General features: G+C 36.4%; 3 protein-coding genes across 5 annotated transcripts in view; 2 read left to right on the top strand and 1 right to left on the bottom strand.

Annotated features, from left to right (window-relative positions):
* The first annotated feature begins 2,834 nt into the window (after positions 1 to 2,834).
* Positions 2,835 to 3,766, top strand: LOC125264141 (cocaine- and amphetamine-regulated transcript protein). Its single transcript, XM_048183363.1, has 3 exons — positions 2,835 to 3,107; positions 3,206 to 3,289; positions 3,472 to 3,766. The coding sequence occupies exons 1-3, from the start codon at positions 2,946 to 2,948 to the stop codon at positions 3,577 to 3,579; spliced, it is 354 nt and encodes a 117-aa protein (XP_048039320.1). The 5' UTR covers positions 2,835 to 2,945; the 3' UTR covers positions 3,580 to 3,766.
* Positions 3,767 to 7,822: 4,056 nt separating this feature from the next.
* LOC125265099 (CDKN2A interacting protein) lies at positions 7,823 to 12,564 on the bottom strand. Of its 2 annotated transcripts, none has more exons than XM_048185095.1 (4): positions 12,414 to 12,564; positions 11,670 to 11,916; positions 10,576 to 10,697; positions 7,823 to 9,349 (listed from the first exon to the last, which is right to left on the bottom strand). In XM_048185095.1, exons 2-4 carry the CDS (start codon positions 11,912 to 11,914, stop codon positions 8,778 to 8,780), a joined length of 939 nt encoding a protein of 312 aa, XP_048041052.1. In that variant the 5' UTR covers positions 11,915 to 11,916; positions 12,414 to 12,564; the 3' UTR covers positions 7,823 to 8,777. The 2 variants fall into 2 exon arrangements, with proteins under 2 accessions (XP_048041052.1, XP_048041051.1); XM_048185094.1 differs by lacking the exon at positions 12,414 to 12,564 and adding an exon at positions 12,254 to 12,400.
* The window catches only part of tubgcp4 (tubulin, gamma complex associated protein 4), a 12,685-nt gene continuing 6,359 nt past the window's right edge, over positions 12,512 to 18,837 (top strand). For both annotated transcript variants that reach the window (XM_048185092.1, XM_048185093.1), the window contains exons 1-7: positions 12,512 to 12,736; positions 13,070 to 13,198; positions 13,288 to 13,410; positions 13,490 to 13,543; positions 14,138 to 14,194; positions 14,293 to 14,372; positions 14,478 to 14,679. In XM_048185092.1, coding sequence (XP_048041049.1) covers positions 12,659 to 12,736; positions 13,070 to 13,198; positions 13,288 to 13,410; positions 13,490 to 13,543; positions 14,138 to 14,194; positions 14,293 to 14,372; positions 14,478 to 14,679 — 723 coding nt within the window. In that variant the 5' untranslated portion in view covers positions 12,512 to 12,658. The remainder of the gene's footprint in view (positions 12,737 to 13,069; positions 13,199 to 13,287; positions 13,411 to 13,489; positions 13,544 to 14,137; positions 14,195 to 14,292; positions 14,373 to 14,477; positions 14,680 to 18,837) is intronic.

Genomic DNA, 18,837 nt, shown 5'->3' with positions numbered 1-18,837 from the left:
ACAAAAAGTATTCTTGTCGCTTCATAACATTAAGGTTGAACCACTGTATTGACGTTGACTATTTTAACGATGTCTTTACTACTTCTCTGGACCTCGAATGTGGTAATATCATTGCTTTCTATGGGAGATTTAAAAAAAAACCTCTTGGATTTCATCAAAAATATCTTAATTTGTGTTCGAAGATGAACAAAGGTCTTATGGGTTTGAAACGACATGAGGGTGAGTAATTAATGACAGAAATTTCATTTTTGGGTGAACTAACCCTTTAATTCCACCAAATAGATGTCACACAAGTATGTCACTTTTAATTTTTCAACATTAGAGAGGTAATAAGGTTGTAATGCACTTAACTTGATCACCTGAAGGAACAGGGAAATCACACACCCACACAAAATCAATTCCAACGCAAGATCTTTCCAGCTCAAGTAACTCAACTCTCTCAAGAGGATTCATGAGGTAGAAAAAAGGTGGGAGGTCATCGAAATGCCAGCGAATAGAGAAAACAAACATCTTTGAACCAAACAAACGTGCTAGGATCTTAGAGTTCGGAGGAATACTTAGATAAGTCAGGAAGATAATGAATTCCGATCTCTCCCACACAACACTCCTGCATCGTCTTTGAGATTTGCCTTCAAAGGACGTTCTCTTTCTCTTCGCTGCATATACAAACAACCTCCTTCAGTGACTCAGGAAGCTTTATAGAGGCCAATAATCTTAATGGGAACTTAAAGGCGAGAGTTTATTATTAAAAGATGTCAGACTTCCTTTGTTGAGGATATAGGCTGTTGGGCAGATGATATGTTATTTCCTCAAATTAAATCAGAGTCAAATCCTATTAGTGAGTGGCGAACCTTTACCACATTGAACGATTACACCAAACTACCATTTACAAACTGTCAAGTCAAATTGTGAATGAAGTCTGCATGCACAACAGTAGCAACGCGTATGCTCAAGTTACTGCAACTGCCAGTGTGTATTTTCGGTTATGTTCCTCTCAGCCATTCTAACACTTGGTCTGGATTTGACACCCTATGGCAATCCTGTCCTATCCAGTAATCATCTCTTCAAAAATGGTCTACACTGTTTTGACAGGAATGACACCCTCAGGACCTTATTTTAGCAGTGTGGAGAAATGTTATGCGAATAATGACCGTGAAAAGCGAAACATTTTGCTGGTGTTAAACCGCTGACATGCATGCTTATGAATATGAACTATCTGCCTGCACAAAATTGAATAATTTTTTATTGGAAGGAAATCAAAATATAGCTCATTTGACGTGAGTGGTGAGCAAAACTAGCCTGACAGTGGTCGTATTAATAAACAGGTAACCGTGCAGAGGGAAAAGTTTCTGTCAGGCAATAATACATGTAGTAATTGGAATGATATGACTCATGCAGCCCACAGAGCAGTCAGACGGACCTGGTTTGATTCCTGCCTCTAACCGACAAATGATCCTCATGAAGCAACTGAGATCGGATCAAAGTGAGGCTTGGCTTCGCATTAATCAGCAGGAAACAACAACATAACATTTTCTGTGCCTATAGGATTAATCAACAAAAACTGACAAACATCTTCTATGGCAACATGTGCCAGATGAATTTGCTGGCCAGAGAAAATGTATTAACTTACTCCCTTCTTGTGTGTAGGACATTGTATTTAAGAAAAAAAAGCATTAAGAGTGGAGGATCAATCAGTTTCTTTAGTATGTCCCGGTCTTTTGCAGGTTTTATTTCTGGCAAGCTCTTAATGTTCCTTTTGGGCGTTTGATAAAGGCATGCTTCACAAAAAGCTGACAAACTAGAGATGAATGCAAGTAGGACAGCTGGTATGGAGGAACACTTAAGCTTCATCATCTTTATCACAATGCGTATATTTTTCCATTACTAAAAATAACTATTATGGTCATGCTAAACTGGTGTGGGATGACATTAATGTTGTTATATAATATATAATTTGAATATATATATATATATATATATATATATATATATATATATATGCACATTACAAAAACAGTGGGTTGAGGGCATATAGAGGAGAGCGGGGCAGGTTGTCACATGCAGATTTGTATCAGATTGGTGGTTTTGTATGCTGGTTTCTATTAGTTAATTATACTAATTTAACTTATTTCCATAATATTTTTAGTAACAAGTGAATACAATAAAACTACATTAAGCATAGATTTAGACTAAGCTGAAAGGTTGAAATGTGTTCTCAGGAAAACAGTATTTTCATGCAAATAGGCACACATGTTTTAAATGTAACATTTTGCTGTTTTATTTATTCAAACTTTGGTTCTAAAGCACTTTGGCACTTTTCAACTGGCCAGGATGGGAGACCAGAAAACCAGAATGGTTTAATTTTTGTGTGCTATTTCATAATTTTACCATTAAAATGTAGTTTAAACATGCTTCAAAAAAATCAACGTGTTAAATGAACTGTATCTTCTTTTCTGTGCAATAATGGTGGAAGTACTTTAAAAATATATTTAAGATATGTGGCTAAATAGAACTGATTTCAGAAATAAACCTGATGTAAACAGTGTGACGCCTTGCCCCATCTCTCCATCTCTCCATCTCCAAAGTACGTCTGGAATTTGTTTCATACTGGTATTTTCAATGTAGCCAAAGTGACTACAAAACCTCCGCTAAAACAATCAAAACAGAATCATAATTATAATTTGTAAGAAAAAAAAAATACCAGCCTAAATCCTCTTCAGGCGTATTTCTGACTCGTTTTGGACATAAACAAGGCAGTTTTACGCAATGAGTCATCGTCTGCGTCCTTTTTTACGCATGGACAAAAATCAATGTGTAAGGTGGAGCAAAAGAAGGACCGAAGTGAGTGGTGTGTCACTGGAGCAGATATAAGGTGATTGGACCGCGGGAAGCGAGTGTTCACTTGAATCTCAGTGCAGAGGACGCGTTCAATCTTGGCTGTGACAATGGAGAGCTCCAAACTCTGGACGACAGCGATGGCATGCGCTGTGCTGCTCTCCTGCATTCAAGGTGCTGAAATGGACTTTGACAACGAATCTGACTTAGAAACGAGAGCTTTGAGAGAGTTTTACCCAAAGGACCCGAATCTGACCAACGAAAAGCAGCTCGTAAGTAATTTGCGTAATTCTCACAGCATAAAGAAAACAAATGTTGCTCCCTTCTTCTTAATGACACTTACTTTTGATTTATTAATCACCGTTTACAGCTGGGGGCTTTACATGACGTTCTGGAGAAACTGCAGAGTAAACGCATCTCACTTTGGGAAAAGAAGTTTGGGCGCGTTCCTACAGTGAGTGACACAAAACTGTATTTTTATGATATTTTTGTGTTTCACTATTTGATACTTAATACTTTATTTCTGTTATAATAAAATGGGTTTTGTCTGGATTCAAATCATACATTTACTGTTTACGTTTATTTACAAAACGCTGACAATGAGTTATCTAACATGACGATTTGTTTTCACATCAGTGCGACGTTGGGGAGCAATGCGCCATCAGAAAAGGCTCAAGAATCGGCAAAATGTGTGACTGTCCACGTGGAGCGTTTTGCAATTACTTTTTGCTTAAGTGTTTGTAATGATAAAGATGGATTGTGAATTGGAAATATACAAATGGTATTACAGATATTTATACATTATGTGATTTCTATTTTTATGATTATGAAGTGCTGCGAGAAGAACAGATGAATCTGAAAGATTGTTTAATTATTTGCTGCTCTTGATGTGTAACTAAACCTGAATAAATTGTGGACTTTTGTTTTCTAAGGCAGTCTGTGTGTTTCCTCTAGTATAATGTATCCTGACTTACACCTCAAAACACATGACAAAACATCATGCACTTTAAGAAATATCAACTTACTAAAATAACAATGCTTACGTTTAATTGCCCTTAAGTACAATCAAAGTGGCAATGTTGAAAAAGTGTTTGAATTACAGAAGAAAAATTGAGTTAAAATCAAATATTGAAAAGTCAAAATGAAATAGAAATGACAAAACATATTGTAAAATGTTAAAGGATTACAGAAAAGAATAAGAAAAACATGTTGTTGTTGTAATAATTAAATTGATTAAAACATTCTACATTATGATAAACATTAGTGAAATTGTTGGTTGCAGGAAAATATAGTTAAGATAGTCGATTTAATGCCTAAAAGACATTTACACTTCACTGAGATATAAACAACATGTCAAATTTGTGTATTTAAGCTATTCTTTCTGAAATTACTTAAGTCTTGATTTTGAATGTTACACGTTAACTGAACAATAATAAAGTTTTTCTATAAAAACACATCACCACGGTTTTACGTTCCTTGTCATTTCTTCAATTCGTCTCACACATCTCATTCCATCAGCATGAATGATTTCAACAGCTGGGTTCAAAATATGTGACATTTCTGTTTTACAAAAGCCTCTGACTCATAGGAGAGAATGAGGAAAAGTGCAGTTAGTACAGGCTGTCCCATGATTAGCTCTGCCTGAGAGGATGAGTCCAGCATGCAGCCAAGCAGAAAAACACACCCAAATTCCCTCGGATGTCAATCAAAGTTGGCACTCAAATGGGTGCTTTCACTCCTTGTTAGGTTCATTTATGTTTGTTAATATTTTACAGAGTGCCTGCAGAAGAATGGGAAATACGTGTGTGCTGTTGCTCGCTGGCACTGAGAAAGGACAAACACGTCTCTGCATAAAAATAGATGTTGATGGGCCTAATTTTATATAACACCAATCAAACCTCTGTACACCTTCAAGCCATTCAGATATCATAATGATTTTTCATTATTCATTTGATTGTGTAATTGGATTCAGGTTGCTGCATGGAGAGGAAGCTAATTATGTGGTAAATATGAGCAAAGCAGTATGTGATGTGTAATAAAATTGTCATTTACTTTAGGTAACAATTATCTGCTCTTACAAGAGATCACTGAGGTGATGTAAACACAATCAAACTGCTACAGTGCTTGATATGGAATCTACACAAATAATTGTTACACACAAAAACATTTAGGCTGAATCTAGTGATATCCCTAGTTTGTTTACAAAAATAGTTCTTTGCCAGTTATGAACATTTTCATGTCATGTAAACAGGTATTGTAAACAGGAATCTCTCAAGCAAGCAAATAAATACACAAGTGTTATAAATAGATGCAGATTACATCCTGCAAAAAAAAATAAAAAATTAAAAAAATTAAAATATAGCTGCAAGAGGTAATCATCAGCTCCAATCTTTTGAAATATTATGTAATTTTTACAGCAAAGTCTATCTTGAATCTTCACTGAAAGGGTTTGATGAAACAGCAATATAATCTGATGTCACAATAGACAAATAACTCACTTTTACTGTTAAACTTACATTTTTTTTACTGATATGTGATCAGTGTATGCAGACTCATGTTAAACAGTTACATTTAATTGCAACTCAAAATTTTGTAAATCCAAAATGGCATTGTTTCCTCATTTTAATTAGCCTATACAGCAATATATTCAGTCATGTCTGGCAACTCACAAATAGGCTAGGTATTAAGGATCATAGGATAGACTCTATGATTGGATCATTATTGAAGTTTCTAGCATGTTTGGCAAGAGTTCTTATAACCTTAACGGATGAAGTTTGTAGCTATTAATTTCTTAAACAACCATGAAGTCAACCAGGATAACACCGTGTCCTAACCAGACGCGACGCAATGCCGCGACACGCGATAAAAGGTATCTTTTCCATGTTAATCTGAGTTTTTGTCCTAACCAGACGCGACGCGCCGACGATTCTATTTTAGAAACGGTTTCTATTTCTCCGCGACGTCGCGGCTGGAAATGCAACACAAAGTATGGCAATGATAAAATCAGGTACTGTTTATGTGTTTTATTTAATGTTAAAGGTGCCGTTGAACGTCTTTTCAAAAGATGTAATAAAAGTCTAAGGTGTCCACTGAACGTGTCTGTGAAGTTTCAACTCAAAATACCCCATAGATTTTTTTTTATTAATTTTTTAACTGCCTATTTTGGGGCATCATTAACTATGCACCGATTCAGGCTGCGGCCCCTTTAGATCTCTCCCTGCCCTCCAGAGCTCTCGACTATAAGTGCAGTTATACAGTGCATAAATAAAGTTCACACAACTAATATAACCCTCAAATGGATCTTTACAAGATGTTCGTCATGCATGCTGCATGCATGCATCGATTCCTGTGAGTAAAGTATTTATTTGGATGTTTACATTTGATTCTGAATGAGTTTGAGGCTATATGCTCCGTGGCTAATGTCTAATGCTACACTGTTGGAGAGATTTATAAAGAATGAAGTTGTGTTTATGAATTATACAGACTGCAAGTGTTTAAAAATGAAAATAGCGACGGCCCTTGTCTCCGTGAATACAGTAAGAAACGATGGTAACTTTAACCACATTTAACAGTACATTAGCAACATGCTAACAAAACATTTAGAAAGGCAATTTACAAATATCAATAAAAATATCATGATATCATGGATCATGTCAGTTTTTATCGCTCCATCTGCCATTTTTCGCTATTGTTCTTGTTTGCTTACCTAGTCTGATGATTCAGCTGTGCACAGATCCAGACGTTAGGCTAATACTGCCTGCCCTTGTCTAATGCCTTTAGCATGAGCTGGCATATGCAAATATTGGGGGGGTACATATTAATGATCCCTACTGTTACATAACAGTCGGTGGTATGTTGAGATTCGCCTGTTCCTCTGAGGTCTTTTAAACAAATGAGATTAATATAAGAAGGAGGAAGCAATGAAGTTTGAAACTCAGTGTATGTCTTTTCCATGTACTGAACTCTTGTTATTCAACTATGCCGAGGTAAATTCAATTTTTGATTCTAGGGCACCTTTAAAAGGGTCTAATGTGAGTTTGAATATCACTCTGTGTTCCCAGCTTTAGCTGTAATGAAAACAACACTGGCTAATTCACCTCAGATCTTGAAAATAAATAAAGTCAACTCAATGCGAATAAACAAGTGTATTCTATGACAAAGATTGTTCCAGTCATTCCGTATGTACTTTAAATAATGTTTAAATGCTGTAATATTTATGAATTTTACTATGCACTTGCCCATTTCATTGCATCTGCTGTGCTCTTGCCAAGAGAGCCCGCCCACACTCTCTTCTGATTGGCTGTGGTTTTTGATTGATTTTCTTGCTTCTTATTGTTGCGTCATGTCCTAGTGAGGACAGTCAAATTACTTGACGCTGGAATCTTATCGCATCGCGTGTAGTTAGGACAGGGTGTAACAAAGCCAAGATTCATCAAATTGTGAAAGAATGATTGAATGGATCATTTTCACACATGAATTGGCACCTCTGAGTTCAGACTTTAAATTGAATTTAAATAAATTAATTAAATAAATAAATGAATAAATAAAATTAATTTTTAATTTAATTTAAAATTCATTGAAAGTCCTTGCGATGTGCTTGATTAGACTTTACAGAGTGCTCACCTCTTGCATTGTCAATACAAGATGCATCTCTTGATGGAAATAAAATGCTTGATCACAAATCAAGGGTCTCGCAAGAGTAGGTTTTTCAGAAAATTCAAAATGTCAGAAAACTATAAAATCTAGAATATTTTGATTCTAGCCCTTATGATTCCAGATTTATGAACTAAAATACAAATGTACTTATTATAGCGCCACCTAGTGTGGGACACGTGTGTGTGTGTGGGGGTGCCTGAGTAGTGGGTGCATTTGGAACCACCCCATCAAGTCCGAGATCTCTATAGCTTACGGTCTCTGATGTCGAGACACTTTTAATGCAGAAAAACAGTACAAATACCTGTGGTAATGAATAAAATACCTCTGGTGCTTGGAGCCATAATGAATTTTATTTTGAGAAAATAGTGAGCACTAAGAATTTTTATTTTTAAAATGTCACTACAAAACAGAAAACAGAGGGATAGAAGGAACATATGAACCCCAGTATGAACACTGGACACCAGTTAAACCTCAAGTAAACTTAGCAGTTTATAAGACTGAGATACATTAAACCAAACACTTACACTTTGATAACTCTGCTTCAACAAGCCTTCAACATTCAACAAGGCGGTTTTTATTTGACATTCAAAAAATCTGCCCAAAGGTCCACAACAACAGCAACAACGTTACCATACTTTGTCACAGTGTATGACCAAGAAAGTGGTTAAAATGTTTAATAAATAAAAATTGTCCAATATACATGTGAAGCAGGGGGAAAGTATAGTGTCATGAAATCTAGATATCTAGATATATATTTTTATTATTGTGTTAACGATCTTAAATCAGTTTAACCATTAATTGTTCAAATTTACACATATTGTTAACATTCATGAATTAATTCAGGATTTATTCTTTTATTTTAATATTATTCTTTTGAATATTGGACATGGACAAATCCAATCACTGTCAACTGCGGACTGTATATTCTCAATGTAATGTTTCAGAAATAAATAAAACAAAAGTTGACATTTTTACTAATTAAAATAGCAGCTTTTTAAACTGCCAACATATTTCATAGGTCATTTTATGGATGCTCAAAAAACATGAAAATCTAAATCATCTCAACTTCACAACCACAAACCATAAACAAGACTCTAAAGCAACAGAGTTAGCCTTATACAAGCCACAAAAATGACTGGCACTTGTTTTTTTAGATACCTTTTACAAACAACTAAATAAACCTACCGGTCCTTCTGAATGACCATAACTGAAAACCGAACAAATGAAAATCTTTGGAACGTCTTCACGGCTTTATATCTTTTATATCACTGTGGCAGAATGGAGCTTTACTGATCTTCCTGAAAAGGATAGCTGAGAGCTGGAGGGAAAACCTGGCTCCTGGACTGTTCATCCAGCAGAACCAAATCGTCGACGTCTCGTCCTCGGAACCTGCGGCGGCAAACTTTCACTGTCACTTTATGCCCTTGAAAAACTTTGAGTGCTTCTTTAGAGGCCATTGCCCTGGCGGCGCAATCATCACGCCCGTAGCCCGTACCAATGTAGACATTGTGGCAGCGCAGTTCACACACCTGGCCTTCTTTTTGGGTACGTACCACAGGCAGGTCAGGAATGTCTTTGAGAGGTACGAACACACAGCTTAGACTGGCCTTGCATGACTCCACACAACTGCGCAAGATTTCGAAGTGTTCCAGGTTGGGGCCAAAGCCGCCAGCAGACACAAGCTTCCAAGCAACTGCCTTGTAGAGTCGATTAAAAAAGGGCTGGTGTTCTGCGGGAGCCCCTGGAGGAGGGCCTGATTTCAGAGCACTGGCAGCTGGACGCCCAACACTCTTCGCATGAGCTTTAACATCTGTATCATTAGGTTTAGCTTTCTTACCCTGGTAATCAGCATCCAGTGCTGCAAAATACAGAAAAAAAGCTCAGCTATTATACTACTGTTCAAAAGTTTGTGCTCAGTAAGATTTACATTTTTTTTAAAAGAAAGTAATACTTAGCAAGGACACATTAAATTGATCAAAAGTGCCAACAAAGACATTTATAATGTTACAAAATACTTCTGTTTCAAATATATAAATGTTGATCTTTTGAACTTTCTATTTCTTGAAAAAATTCATTTTCCACAAAAAAATATTAAGCAGCACAAGAGTTTTTAACATTGAGAATAATAGTAAATGTTTCTTGAGTAGCAAATCAGCATATTAGATTTCTGAAGGATCATGTGACACTGAAGACTGGAGTAATGATGCTGAAAATTCAGCCTTGATCACAGAAATATATTACACGTTAATATATATTCAAATAGAAAACTGTTATTTTAAATTGTAATACTATTTCACAATGTAATGGTTTTTACTGTATTTTTGGTGAGGCAAACAATCACTCTTAACAATCACTCTTTATAAATACTATCTATACTAGGTGACGTAGTCCCTAGCAATTTACTTGCCATCGTTACCACTATCCTTACTGATTTCTTCTGTACTTCGGTAGCATTACCGGACCATTAAATAATACAGAATGTCATGACACTTTCAATAAAAGCACCATAAAACATCTGTTGTGGACATTAAAGGATTAAAGGAAGGTCATTTCTATAAGAATACTGTTGTGTCTTCATACTTAAATAATCGGTCAGCATGTCCCATTTAAACTCATGGTCAAGCACTATACCGAGGTATTTACAATATGGGTCACACTTTATATTAGGTGTCCTTAACTACTATGTACTTACATCAAAAAAGTACAATGTACTTATTGTGTTTATGTTGTATTGCAAAACACTTTTGCTGCTATTGAGGTGGGATACGGGCAAGGTTAGAGACAGGTTTAGAGGTAGGTTTAAGGGTGGGTTAAGGGTAGGCTCAACAGTGTAATTATAAATGTAATTACAGAAATTAATTACAACTGTAACTACATGCAGGTATTGTTTAAAGTAAAAGTACAATGTAAAAACATGCCTGTGCACAATAAGTGCATTGTATCAAATGATAAAAGGTTGGTACATAGTAGTTAAAGACACCTAATATAAAATAGGACAATCATTTCTAACTGATTATATTGGCTCCTCATTAATTAAGGATTTGATATTAACTCAATGATACACATTAAAGACAGTCCATTTACCTGAAACTGCAGGTCTTTTTGTTTTTCCCATGATTTCATCTCTAGTCTTTCGCTCAGGGGCCTCAATCACAGTGATTCCTTCTGCCATCTCATTTACTTTGTCCATAACAGGCTGTGGATATCTGCATTAGGGTCAATGACAAATAAGAGTGCTCTCAATAAAAAGAGGAAAAGGAATCTTTTAAAAATCAAGTTTAAAACACATGTGACAAGTTATTAGAAATGTATTAGAAGTGAGACATGACTTTCGTTTGGCGGGCATTTTTCAAATATTAATAATACTATTAACAAAAATGCTCCACTATTTTTTTTGAGATAATAATAAAAGATTATGTCAGACTATCCTTTCTTTTCAAGAATTTTATTATTTTAATCTTCATTACAATATGAGGACGGTTGTTTCACCTTCACATTTTCTACTTTATGTCCCCCAAAAAAACCTTTAAAATTAATTTTAATACAGAAAGGTAAAACATGCTCATCACAGAAGGGGTGTATTTAAAGACATTTTATGTAAAGACATTTTGTTGTACATTAATTTTTTTTGTAATCCAAAGCTGCATTTATTTGATCATAAATACAGTACAAATTTTATGAAATATTACAATTTAAAATAACTTTTTATTTTAATATATTCTAAAATGCAATTTATTCCTGTGATTCCTGTTTACTTCTTATTTCTTATTATTATCAATGTTGAAAATGGTTGTGCTGCTTAATATTTTTGTGAAAAAACATGAAAAAAAAAAAGTTCAGGATTCCTTAATGAACATAAATTTCAAAAGAATAGCATTTATTTGAAATAGAAATCTTTTGTGACATTATAAAGGTCTTTACAGTGTCACTTTTTAAGAATCTTAACGCATCTTTGCTGAATAAAAGTATTAATTTCTTTAAATAAAAACATAAATAAATAAACAGCCTTTCTGAACCCAAACTTTTGGGTGACATATTTCAGAATAAATGAATAAATCTGACAAAATTAGATAAATGTCACTGACACATTTAGAACTTAAGTTATACGAAATGCATTAAGATTATGAAAACAAAAAACAACCACAAATGAACAAAGTCCATGATAAAATGACAATTACCGACAGCCCAAAAACACGTGGTTGGCCCAAACCATAGACAGAGACAGTAGTCTGTCTAAACTAGGACTTGGGGTCCCAGGTTGGATTGTAGGAAAGGCCTCCATATTGCGCAGGACAAACTCTCTCCTAGCATGCCATTGTTTATTTGTCTCACAGAGTCCTCTTAAAGATTCCACCCAGTTCACCAGGTGTGGATTCTGACTGAGGAACTCAGAGACGATATCTGCTCCTCTCCCCTCCGCCATCACTGAAAACATGCAAAACAATCAAAAGTTAGTTTGAGAAGTTCATAAAAAAAGCAAGTGTCCCACACAGCAGGTTCAGGCCTGAGGGCTGAAATTCTAGGCATGTTTCCCAGCGACAGACAAACAAACAGATTATCAGTGGTTGGCAAAATATCTAAATCTGCAGACAGGACAGCTCATACATAAACATCAGTATGTATATTCATTTGGGTAAGAGTGCTAGTGTTAAGTCAACAGTAGTTTAAGGCTTGTTTTCATACGAGATTGCACAGATTATTATTTATCAAGTTATCACGATATAATTACCAAAGCATTTTAGTAATGCATTTAAACGCTCACCCTGTGGGGATTTACATGACTCCAATCTCAACTTTAATTTCATTTCATGAGTCCAAGCAGTCGCTATATATAGTCAATCATATACAAATAAAATGATGAAATAGCAAAACACACAAAAAACTCTGCAACAGATCGTTAAGAGAAAATAAACACTGTTTACCTCTAAATATATTCTCCGCAGATGAGTTTGAGTCCTCATCAGCTGTATGTAGTAAAACTGTTATGTTAAATGTAATAGTAGTGCAGCTGGCTGAACACTTCCCCTGTCGCGATCGAGATCTGCGTCATCAACATGCGACGGGTGTTTTGGCGGTGCAAAAATATTCATGATGAGAACGTACAACCTGTATTTTTATTATCGTGTGTTTTATTTGGATAAGCTTTCTGACTAGCAGCGTCGGCAAAATGATCCATGAGTTGCTTCTGGCTCTCAGTGGATATCCTGGGACCATATTCACTTGGAATAAACGGAATGGATTGCAGGTATTTTATGCAGTATTCTGTCAGTAATGCAGCTGATAATATCTCTGTTACAGAATGGATAAATTGCCTCATAGCTGTACGGAAACAGGAAAATATTTTTTTAATTAACACGCCAGTAGTTTTTGTTTCACATGTATGAATACATTTATAAAATATCCCTTAATGTGGCATTGCGTTTACATGGTACTTCCATGGTAAAATAGTACATAAAAAGGTATTACCATGGTGCATGCCCAAAACATAGTAATACCATGAGTAATTCAAATATACCATGTCCATAAAAACAGCACTCTGTTGGTATGCCGGTATAAAATAAAGTGTTGTTGATCACAGGTGTCCCAGGACCTTCCATTCCTCCACCCCAGTGAAACCAGTGTCCTCAATCGGCTCTGTAAAATGGGCACTGACTATGTGCGCTTCACAGAATTCATAGAGCAACACACGGGTCATGTCCACCAACAGGTAATCAGAGCATATTCTTCATGCATTCATTTTGTGTTTGACTTGATCAGATCGAGGCTGAAGTGTGATTTCTTCTCCATGTTTCACAGGAGCACTACTCCAGCCAGCCGAGTCAGTCTGGGCTTCATGGCATTTATCTACGTGCGTTCTGCACTGGGCTGAACTCTATGCTGCAGCCCTATCGACAGGCTTTACTGGACCTTGAAAAAGAGGTTGCACATTTGAAGTCCTTATGGTGCTGTTATGTCCGTTTGCAGATAACATTAAACAATTTTTTAATTTTTCCTACAGTTTCTTGGTGATCCACACCTCTCTATTTCTCATGTAAACTACATGCTAGAACAGGTAAAGAGAAAACTTGAATATTTACCTGTAGACCCGATCGCTTGAAATATGTGAAATTATCTTATACTGCAGTTCAAAAGTTTGGGGTCAGTAAGATTTTTTTTATATACTAGTATTTAAAGAAATTAATACTTTAAATCCATACTTTTAAATTAAACATAAGTGACTGTAGACATTTATAATGTTACAAAAAAATCTGTTTCAAGTGCTGTTATTTTAAATCAAAAATATATTTTCATCATTGATGATAATAGGAAATGTTTCTTGAGCAGCAAATCAGCAAATGAGAATGATTTCTAAAGGATCATGTGACACTGAAGACTGGAGTAATGATGCTGAAAGTACAACTTTGCCATCAAAGTAATAATAGTTCATAAGATTACTATTTTTTTATTGTATTTTTGATCAAATAAAAGTAGTTTTTGTGAGCATAAGATATTTTAAAAATCTACCTGACCCTAAACCTTTGAACAGTAGTGTATATTTTACATTATTTAAAAAAATACTAGATTTAAATAAAATCAAAATAAGTCCCAGATTTTTTAATATGGGCACTGAGTTTATGTCTAACTTGCAGTTTATTCTGTTGTTCAGTTTCAGCTTCTCTTCCCATCTGTGATGGTTGTTGTGGAGACCATCAAGTCTCAGAAGGTTGGTAACTTGACGGGTGCCACCTGTTTGTGTAAATGATTAGAAGAGTGCATGGTTGAAAATAATAACCTTCTGAAACTTTCTTCTTGTTTCAACAGATTCATGGCTGCCAGATCCTAGAGACTGTGTACAAGCACAGCTGTGGAGGACTGCCTCCTGTCAGGATGGCCTTAGAGAAGTGAGCTCTCAAAAACCCTGCTAAAAACCCCTAATGCACGTGGCGTTTGAACGTAAGACAGAGAATTCTATTTTTACTCCTCTAATGGTAGTGTCTGTTTTGCAGGATTCTTGCAGTGTGCCATGGCGTGATGTATAAGCAGCTGGCTGCGTGGATGCTGCACGGGTTGCTGTTAGATCAGAGTGAGGAGTTTTTTGTCAAGCAGGGCCCCAGTGCTGGCGGAGCTACAGCTGCACAGGAGGAAGAAGAGGAGGACCTGGGTATCGGAGGGCTGAGTGGGAAACAGCTCCGTGAGCTGCAGGATTTGGTGAGCAATTAAATACCTGAACAGCACTTCCTGAGATTATGTGATTCAGGCTGGGTCATATGTCTGATTTCTTAGCCTCTAAATCCATATATACAGGTGCTGGTCATATAATTAGAATATCATCAAAAAGTTGATTTTATTTCACTAATTCCATTCAAAAACTGAAACTTGTATATTATATTCATTCATTACACACAGACTGATTTATTTCAAATGTTTATTTCTTTTAATTTTGATGATTATAACTGACGTATAAGGAAAATCTCAAATTCAGTAACTCAGAAAATTAGAATATTACTTAAGACCAATACAAAGAAAGGATTTTTAGAAATCTTGTCGATCAGTCTGTGGCACTGCTCAGGTGTTATGAGAGCCCAGGTTGCTCTGATAGTGGCCTTCAGCTCTTCTGCATTGTTGGGTCTGGCATATCGCATCTTCCTCTTCACAATACCCCATAGATTTTCTGTGGGGTTAAGGTCAGGCGAGTTTGCTGGCCAATTAAGAACAGGGATACCATGGTCCTTAAACCAGGTACTGGTAGCTTTGGCACTGTGTGCAGGTGCCAAGTCCTGTTGGAAAATGAATTCTGCATCTCCATAAAGTTGGTCAGCAGCAGGAAGCATGAAGTGCTCTAAAACGTCCTGGTATACGGCTGCGTTGACCTTGGACCTCAGAAAACACAGTGGACCAACACCAGCAGATGACATGGCAACCCAAACCATCACTAACTGTGGAAACTTTACACTGGACCTCAAGCAACGTGGATTGTGTGCCTCTCCTCTCTTCCTCCAGACTCTGGGACCCTGATTTCCAAAGGAAATGCAAAATTTACTTTCATCAGAGAACATAACTTTGGACCACTCAGCAGCAGTCCAGTCCTTTTTGTCTGTAGCCCAGGCGAGACGCTTCTGAGGCTGTCTGTTGTTCAAGAGTGGCTTGACACAAGGAATGCGACAGCTGAAACCCATGTCTTGCATACGTCTGTGCGTAGTGGTTCTTGAAGCACTGACTCCAGCTGCAGTCCACTCTTTGTGAATCTCCCCCACATTTTTGAATGGGTTTTGTTTCACAATCCTCTTCAGGGTGCGGTTATCCCTATCTTTTCCTTCCCTTCGCCTCTCTATTAATGTGCTTGGACACAGAGCTCTGTGAACAGCCTGCCTTTTTCGCAATGACCTTTTGTGTCTTGCCCTCCTTGTGCAAGGTGTCAATGGTCGTCTTTTGGACAACTGTCAGGTCAGCAGTCTTCCCCATGATTGTGTAGCCTACAGAACTAGACTGAGAGACCATTTAAAGGCCTTTGCAGGTGTTTTGAGTTAATTAGCTGATTAGAGTGTGGCACCAGGTGTCTTCAATATTGAACCTTTTCACAATATTCTAATTTTCTGAGATACTGAATTTGGGATTTTCCTTTAGTTGTCAGTTATAGTCATCAAAATTAAAAGAAATAAACATTTGAAATATATCAGACTGTGTGTAATGAATGAATATATTATGCAAGTTTCACTTTTTGAACGGAATTAGTGAAATAAATCAACTTTTTGATGATATTCTAATTATATGACCAGCACATGTATATCTTCCATATAGATGTACGCAAGGAGGTCCAAGGCTCAACAATTTTTTAGCCCAATAGTTCAATTTTGTTTGTTTTTTACTTGCCCTGAAAATATTTTCAATGGCTGCACCACAAACAATAAATTGTTTTCTTAGCAGTGCTTTTTTAGAAATAATATTTGTTTTTATTTTTTATTGTTTTTATTAAATTAAATATATAATATCATGTAAAAGTTTTCTTTACAGAAATATTTTTTATACACACACAAAAAAAGCTGGAAAACCATATAGTCATAATCCAACTCCAATTTTCAAGGCCTAAAAATGTATGAAATATTTGACGGGGAGCCTAGCATATATATATATATATATATATATATATATATATATATATATATATATATATATATAAAAAAATAAAATATATATATAAATATATGTGATTCATGCTGGCAAAATGAGTTGGAATGTGCCTGGGCTAATTTCGAGCTACAGGCAAAACAAGTCAAACCTTTTTAGCCCTCACCTAGCGATCCCAATGCTCCAAATAGTGATGTTTCCGTATGTTTTCTGAGAGGAGTACCTTTCCTTCGACCATAAAAAATGCTGGTTTTCTCTGCTCGCTTCTCGACAACTGGTGCTTCCCTCAGAACAAGTTTGGTATCGTTGTAAAGCGCAGCATTCCAACTTTGTGAATATTCATAGCGAATTCTTAATGGCATGAGTCTGAACCAATGAAATGTAATTTTCAATCTCATGCTGATGTAAACAAAACAATCTCACTCATGCTGACTGACAGATCCGAAGAGCGCGCACAAAGACACCTCAGCGCGCAATCCCGATATACATACAGGTGCATCTCAATAAATTAGAATATCATGAAAAAGTTTTTTTTTTTCTGTAATTTAATTCAAAAAGTAAAACTTCAATATATTCTAGATTTATTAGACATAAAGTAAAATATTTCTAGACTTTTTTGTTTTCATTTTGATGATTACAGCTTGCTGCTCATCAAAATAAAAAAATCAGTATCTCAAATTATTAGAACATTTAATTTCTATTAAATTACCATTCTCAGGGTATAAATACTGGGTTTAGGTCAGTAATCCCAACAGCAGTCATGGGGAAGTCTGCTGACTTGACAGTTGTCCAGAAGACGATCATCAAGACCCTCTACAATGAGGGTAAGCCACAGAGGGTCATTGCTGAAAGAGCTGCCTGTTTGCAGGGTGCTGTGCCAAAGCATATTCATGGAAAGTTGACTGGAAGGAAAAAGTGTGGTAGGAAAAGGTGTACAAGTGAAAGGAATGACCGCAGGCTTGAGAAGATTGTCAGGCGAAGCCGATTTTAGAACTTAGGAGAGCTTCAAAAGGAGTGGACTTAAGCGGGAGTCAGTGCATCAAGAGCCACCACACACAGATGTCTTCAGGAAATGGGCTACAGCTGTCACATCCCACGTACCAAGCCACTTCTGAGCCAAAGACAACGTCAGAAGTGTCTTACCTGGGCTAAGGAGAAAAAGAACTGGACTGTTGCTCAGTGGTCCAAAGTCCTCTTTTCAGATGAAAGTAAATTTTACATTTCATTTGGAAATCAAGGTCCCAGAGTCTGGAAGAAGAGTGGAGAGGCACAGAAACCATGTTGCTTGAAGTCCAGTGTGAAGTTTCCACAGTCAGTGATGATTTGGGCTGCCATGTCATCTGCTGGTGTTGGTCCACTGTGTTTTCTGAAGTCCACAGTCAACGCAGCCATCTACCAGGAAATTTAAGAGCACTTCATGTTTTCTTCTGCTGACAAGCTTTATGGAGATGCTGATTTCATTTTCCAGCAGGATTTGGCACCTGCCCACACTGCCAAAGGTACCAAAAGCTGGTTCAGTGACCATGGTGTTACTGTGCTTGATTGGCCATCAAACTCACCTGACCTGAACCCCATAGAGAATCTATGGGGTATTGTCAAGAGGAAGATTAGAGACACCAGACCCAACAATACAGATGACCTGAAGGCCGCTATCAAAGCAACTGGGGCTTCCATTACACCTGAGCAGTGCCACAGGCTGATTGCCTCCATGCCACGCCGCATTGATGCAGTAATTCATGCAAAAGGAGGCCCAACCAAGTATTGAGTGCATAGAAATGAACATACTTTTCAGAAGCCTGACATTTCTGTTTGAAACATTTTCCTTTTTTTTATTGATCTTATGAAGTATTCTAATTTATTGAGATAGTGAATTGGTGTGTTTTTGTTAAATGTGAGCCAAAATCATCACAATTAAAAGAACCAACGACTTAAAGTACTTCAGTCTGTGTGCATTGAATTTATTTAATAAACGAGTTCCACAATTTGAGTTGTATTACTGAAAGAAATGAACTTTTCCACGACATTCTAATTTATTGAAATGCACCTGTATATAAACAGAATTACAGTATTTCAAAAAAAATTGTCTTGTCAAAAAAGTCTTGTCGAGTATTCATGCAAACATTATCTGTTAATGTTTGATTAACTGTTGGGGGAAAATATCCGATGTGTAACATTATATTAGATCCGTTTGGTACAGTAGGTCTTAATATATAGGCTGTCTGTTTCATTAATGTTAATCAA

This window comes from Megalobrama amblycephala, linkage group LG3 (genome assembly GCF_018812025.1).
Source record: "Megalobrama amblycephala isolate DHTTF-2021 linkage group LG3, ASM1881202v1, whole genome shotgun sequence".
In the NCBI taxonomy this organism is placed as follows: Eukaryota; Metazoa; Chordata; class Actinopteri; order Cypriniformes; family Xenocyprididae; genus Megalobrama; species Megalobrama amblycephala.
The sequence above is the reverse complement of the archived record's forward strand: the minus strand, read 5'-3'. Positions and strand labels throughout refer to the sequence as shown.

What these genes read in the sequence shown, in the direction of transcription:
- LOC125264141 (XM_048183363.1), top strand. Translation starts at nt 2,946, where the DNA reads ATGGAGAGCTCCAAACTCTGGACGACAGCGATGGCATGCGCTGTGCTG. An exon ending in TGACCAACGAAAAGCAGCTC is followed by an intron (nt 3,108 to 3,205) that starts GTAAGTAATTTG and finishes CACCGTTTACAG; the next exon opens with CTGGGGGCTTTACATGACGT. An exon ending in AGTTTGGGCGCGTTCCTACA is followed by an intron (nt 3,290 to 3,471) that starts GTGAGTGACACA and finishes TTTTCACATCAG; the next exon opens with TGCGACGTTGGGGAGCAATG.
- LOC125265099 (XM_048185094.1), bottom strand. Translation starts at nt 12,296, where the DNA reads ATGAAATTAAAGTTGAGATTGGAGTCATGTAAATCCCCACAGG. An exon ending in CACGTGTTTTTGGGCTGTCG is followed by an intron (nt 10,698 to 11,669) that starts GTAATTGTCATT and finishes ACCCTAATGCAG; the next exon opens with ATATCCACAGCCTGTTATGG. An exon ending in AAAAAGACCTGCAGTTTCAG is followed by an intron (nt 9,350 to 10,575) that starts GTAAATGGACTG and finishes TGTATTTTGCAG; the next exon opens with CACTGGATGCTGATTACCAG.